The sequence below is a fragment of the Orycteropus afer genome, unplaced genomic scaffold, assembly GCF_000298275.1.
Source record: "Orycteropus afer afer isolate SDZICR_OR568_19922 unplaced genomic scaffold, OryAfe1.0 scaffold00327, whole genome shotgun sequence".
Taxonomy (NCBI): Eukaryota; Metazoa; Chordata; class Mammalia; order Tubulidentata; family Orycteropodidae; genus Orycteropus; species Orycteropus afer.
This window is the reverse complement of record NW_006921914.1, coordinates 2519080-2524814: the sequence shown is the minus strand read 5'-3', so window position 1 is coordinate 2524814 and position 5735 is coordinate 2519080. Positions and strand designations below refer to the sequence as shown.

Sequence of the window (5735 nt, the reverse complement as noted above, 5' to 3'; positions counted from 1 at the left end):
AGCCTTTTAGCCTAAATGGACTATTACTAAAGGTGCACGGTAATGTACCAAACAGTGTAAGATGGACCTTAGTTAAAAGCAAAGACTATCAGAAAGATCTTTACCTGTGTCTTACTGATTATGAAAAGGCATTTGATTGTGTGGATCATAACAAATTATGGATAACATTGAGAAGAATGGGAATTCCCGAACACTTAATTGTGCTCATGAGAAACCTGTACATAGACAAAGAGGCAGTCATTTGAACAGAACAAGAGGATATTGAATGGTTTAAATCAGGAAGGGTGTGCATCAGAGTTGTCTTCTTTCACGATGCTTCTTCAATGTGTATGCTGAGCAAATCCGAGAAGCTGGACTGTATGAAGAAGAATGTGGCTTCAGGATTGGAGGAAGACTTGTTAACAACCTGCGATATACAGATGACACAACCATACTTGCTGAAAGTGAAGAGACTTGAAGCACTTACTGATAAATGTCAAAGACTACATTGTATGGATTGAACTTCGACATAAAGGAAACAAAAATCCTTGCAACTTGACCAATAAGCAGTAGCATGATAGATGGATAAAAGATTGAATTTTTCAGGGATTTCATTTTACTTGCATTCACAATCATCACCAATGGAAGTAGCAGTCAAGAAATCAGACATTGCATTACACTGGTCAAATCTGCTGCAAAAGCCCTCTTTAAAGTGCTAAAGAACAAAGATGGCACTTCGAAGACTAAGGTACACCTAATCCAAGCCAGCTATTTTCAATTGCCTCATATGCATGTGAAAGCTGGACAATGAATAAGGAAGACGAAGACGATTTGATGCCTTTGAATTGTGGTGTTAGGGAAGAATACTGAAAATACCATAGACTGCCAGAAGAACCAACAAATCTATCTTGGAAGAAGTACAGCTGGAATATTCCTTAGAAGCAGGAATGACCAGATGTCTCACTTACTTTGGTCATGTTGTCAGAAGGGACCAGTTCCTGGAGAAGAATATCATGGTTGGTAAAATAGAGGGTCAGCAAAAACATGGAAGGCACTCAACAAGATGGAGTGACATGATAGGTGCAACGATGGGCTCAAGCACAGCAAAAATTATGAGGCTGGCGCATGACCAGGCAGTGTTTCATTCTGTTGTACAGAGGGTTGCTATGAGTTGGAGCTGACTCAATGGCACCTAACAACAACATTAATAAATGAGTTCTAATTTAAGAGAAGGCATAAACAGTCTGACATTTGCAAGTGTACATGAAGCATCAGCTCTTGAAGATGGGACTGAGAGTAGTTTATAAAGCCATAAGTAGCCACTTTAAGACAGTTCCCCATTCCAGTCTTGAAGATTCCAACACTTTACTTATAGATGGAAAAAAATAATAATAAACAAAGGTGTGGTTCCTTTTGGGTTTCTATGGGGCAGCTTTTCTTTCAGTTTAAATTGACTTCTCCCTAGTTCTTGTTACCCTGAATCCAGTCTTTTTGGTGGGAACAGAAAGCGTTGGCTTTTCTTTTGGAAAAGTAGCCCCCAAGGCTCTGGCTCTCCTTGAGGGCACTATATTGTTTCTTAGTAATCTATATCCTTTGTAATAAAGGAAACAGAGGAAAGAGTCATCTCTGTTTTCTACAGTTGAGACTTAATATAATATTAGAAAGCATCCTGATCCTTCAGGTTCCTCTGCTCTGACATATGTTGATACTGATGTCATGAGCCAGAAAATGAGTTTTTGGTTTTTTTAAAACCACTGCTAGAAGTCCAGGGATCCCTTAAGCATATCAAAGCATGGGGGTGGTGAATTGGCAACTCTGCGTAATTAAATACTGGCAACTCTGAGTATCTCAGTGAATTGGGAAACCAAGGCACATAGATATTCAGTGGCTTCCACAAGATCCACATGGCTGAACCAAGGGCTTCAAATTCTAGATAGCTTATGCTGCTGCTTGAAATTCAGAACTATTCATTCACAAACCTTTTTGAGCACCTACTATGTTCCAGGTAGTGTATCTGGGGATAATAAAAAACAAAGTCCACTATCATTGAGTTGATTCCGACTCATAGCAACCTCCACCCCCTTTGGGTTTCCAAGGCTGTCAATCTTTGTGGAAATAGATTGCCTCATCTTCCTTCCATAAGGAGCTGGTGGGTTTGAACCACCGACCTTCTGGTTAGCAGCCAAGTGTTTTACCCACTACACCACCACTCTCCTCTGGGGCTACAGCACTGAACAAAATAGACATGATCCCTTCTGCCCTAATGAAATTTCCAGTACATGTTTTGATACATGTCACTGAAGTTAAGGATTCTAGAAGCACTCACAAACATTAGTTTGTTGAAGACCTACTTTAAAGAAGGGACTTCTATTAGCAAGGGCATTTTCTATGAGTCTCCTAATAAGACTGTATTTTTTCAGATGAGGCTCTTTTTTGCCTCTTTCAGTGTTGGGTCAGAAGCTGTTTTATCATGTAAATGCTGCCCTATCCCTTTATGTGTGGTCTTCTCATGTTAGTGACATCTCAATATTAGTTCTAAAACTCATTCTTTTTAAAAAGTTCATTTTGTATTTTATACGATTACTAAGGTATTACATTGTATGTTCATCATGGGAAATTTAGAAAATAGAGAAAAGTAGAAAAAAGGGAAAATACTTGTTTAAAACCCAATTATAAAAAGACATTTTGGGTTGTTTTCATTTTCTTTCTGTGCATGCTATTTGTTTGCATAGCTGTGATCATATGGGAGCCCTCAAGTCTCACCTATCATCTCTCTGGACCTCTGGGTTTTAGTACAGCCTTCATCATCACCATTGACTACCTGTTTTTTCTGTTCTTTTTTTTTTCTTTCTTACAGCTGTGCTAATGGTCTTTTCCCTGATATCTGTCACCTATGGGGCTACCCTCTGCAATATGTTGGCTATCCAGATCAAGTATGATGACTACAAGATTCGACTTGGGCCACTAGAAGTCCTCTGCATCACCATCTGGAGGTCATTGGAGATCACTTCCCGCTTAGTGATTCTGGTGCTCTTCTCAGCCACCTTGAAATTGAAGGCTGTGCCCTTCTTATTGCTCAACTTCCTGATCATCCTCTTTGAGCCTTGGGTTAAGTTCTGGAGGAGTGGTGCCCAGATGCCCAGTAACATTGAGAAAAATTTCAGCCGGGTAGGCACTCTGGTCGTCCTGATTTCAGTCACTGTCCTCTATGCTGGTATCAACTTCTCTTGCTGGTCAGCCATGCAGTTGAGGTTGGCGGACCGGGAACTTGTTGACAAAGGCCAAAACTGGGGCCATATGGGCCTGCACTATAGTGTGAGATTGGTGGAAAATGTGATCATGGTTTTGGTTTTTAAGTTCTTTGGAGTGAAAGTATTACTGAATTACTGTCATTCCCTGATTGCCTTGCAGCTCATTATTGCTTATCTCATTTCCATTGGCTTCATGCTTCTTTTCTTCCAGTACTTGCATCCATTGCGTTCACTCTTCACCCACAATGTAGCTGACTACCTCCACTGTGTCTGCTGCTACCGACACCCTCGGGGCAGACCTGAGACCTTGGAGCCATCCTTTGAGGCCGAAGCAAGGCAAAGCATTGTCTGATTCCCTTCTGGGTGTTTGAGGATAGGATGGGGGCTTCCAAGAGCAACTGTGAAAGAGAGGGTAAGACTCATGGGTGAGTACTCACTGGGATAGTTTCTTGAGTTTTCTGGTAAGCCCATCAGAAAACAGAACAGCCTCCAAGTAAATTTTATTTCCTTAAGACTGCTGTTTGGTCATAATGAGTATCTAATGTATGGTTGGAGCCATTAGAGATGCTGTTCACCATCTTCTTTTGCCCCCCATCAGCTGTCTGACTGCCCTATCAAATAACTTACCTGCAAGCACCTTAGGCTTTCTGTAACCTTCCATCTCTGCTCATTTGCTTGAGACATTACTGAACTTTTCTGAGATGAGCTGAAGCCCCCGAATTCCACCAGAATATACCTGCTTTTTTTGGTTTGATTACAGGATGTGACAGTTTACCAGCTGTGGGAACCTCACAGAGACTAGTCTGACTCATGTGTAACCTGCAACTATGAGAGTATCTAGGCCCTTTTCATTCCAAAGAGAAGCTCTGCTAAGAGGATGGCCCCATTATTAAAAGAGCTTCTCTCCAAATGAATTAGCTTTCCTTTAATATTTTACTAGTAGTCATTCAGCAAGGACCTCTCCTTCAGTGTCCCTTCATAGGTACACTCTGGGGTGGGACTGCAGAATAGAATTCTTTCAGGGTACAAGCCAGAATGACTCTTTTCTCAGGGATCTGCATGAGCCTCCAGTTTGTCAAGTAGAGAAGTGGGGTGAAATCTCTCACTTAGTGCCTCATCAACAGGGATTCCCTCCATCCAGGCTTTTGTTGTGCTCTTGGCATTTTACTACTTGATGTGGACCTTAGAGAAGTTGAACTATTAATTGCAGATGTTTCTAATGTGTGAAAGAAATGAAGACTGCCTTGTGTCTGCCACTGTCCTGGGTATTTTTTCCCACTAGGGGAGAGAGAACGTAATAATGGTTGGAATATCTCCTTCATGTTGTTTGGGGTTGGGATGAGTGGCTAACACTCTTAAGTAGAGTGAATGAGAAGGAGGGAAATCAACCCATATTAAATCACATTGATTCTGGTTTCTGCCCACAGGATTTTACTTTCTAACAAGGAGCCTATGTTTGTTAACCCTCTGCTCCTTCACACAGCCCCAGTGGATGAATGCAGGTCTCCCTTTCTCATGTATCTTGACATTTAGATTTCATATTAGCTAGAGCTCTGGTAGCATAGTGCCTAAGGCACTTGACTGCTAACCAGAAGGCTGGCAGTTCAAACTCACCAGCCACTCCTCGGAAGGAAGGTTGGGCAATCCTACTTCTGTAGTGATAATGCCTCAGAAACCCAAGGAGTGGTCGCTGTGAGTCAGGGCCGACTCGATGGCACATAACAACAACAACACCAACAGGTAACCCAAGGAGGGGTCTCTATGAGTTGGATCTGACTTGACAGCAGTGTGTTTGGTTTTTTGGTTTTTAGGTACATTGATGGGGATATCAGATAGATGGCTCTAAGATTACCAAGGGATCAAATTTACTATGGCCATTCCTATTGAGACCAAGTGTCTCAGCCTTTATCTAATATTTGTCCTTCACTGAGTAGGCAGGTGAAAACTCCTGGTAGCATGTACCAGCTGTGGCCACCATAATGCTGCTAGAAGTTGTGACCAATCTGACATAGGCTTTCCACCCCTATCCAGCTTCATCTATATAAATTTATTTTACTTTATTTTATTTTTGTTGAGAATACACACAGCACAACATACACCAGTTCAACAATTTCTACTTGTACAATCCAGTGGCACTGATTACATTCTTGGAGTGTTGCAACTGTTCTTACCCTTTTCCAAATTGTTCCTCCCCCGTTAACATAAACTCATGGCTCCCTAATGTTCCTATTTACTCTTTCAAGTTGTTTTTGTCAATGTTCTCTCATACGGATAGTTCTTAAAAGACCACAATGCTCAAGACATTCTTTACTAGTGAAAATAAACCATTGTTCACCTTTAAGATGACCTCAGGATATTTTTGGTTTAAGGTTTAAAGATTGTCTCGGGGTAAGTGTTTCAGCAGTTTCAGCCTTCATGGCTCTGGAAAATCTGGAAGCTGATGAACCCCTGAAACTACTGCCCTGAAATGATCTTTAATCCTTTAACCAAAATATTCCCTGACGT

At 41.3% G+C, this 5735-nt stretch overlaps 1 protein-coding gene across 1 annotated transcript in view; it reads left to right on the top strand.

The window, feature by feature from the left end:
- The window catches only part of XKRX (XK related X-linked), a 31705-nt gene extending 28123 nt beyond the window's left edge, over positions 1–3582 (top strand). The window contains exon 3 of the mRNA XM_007952178.2: positions 2837–3582. Within this exon, the coding sequence (XP_007950369.1) occupies positions 2837–3582 (746 nt within the window). The remainder of the gene's footprint in view (positions 1–2836) is intronic.
- Positions 3583–5735: the final 2153 nt, after the last annotated feature.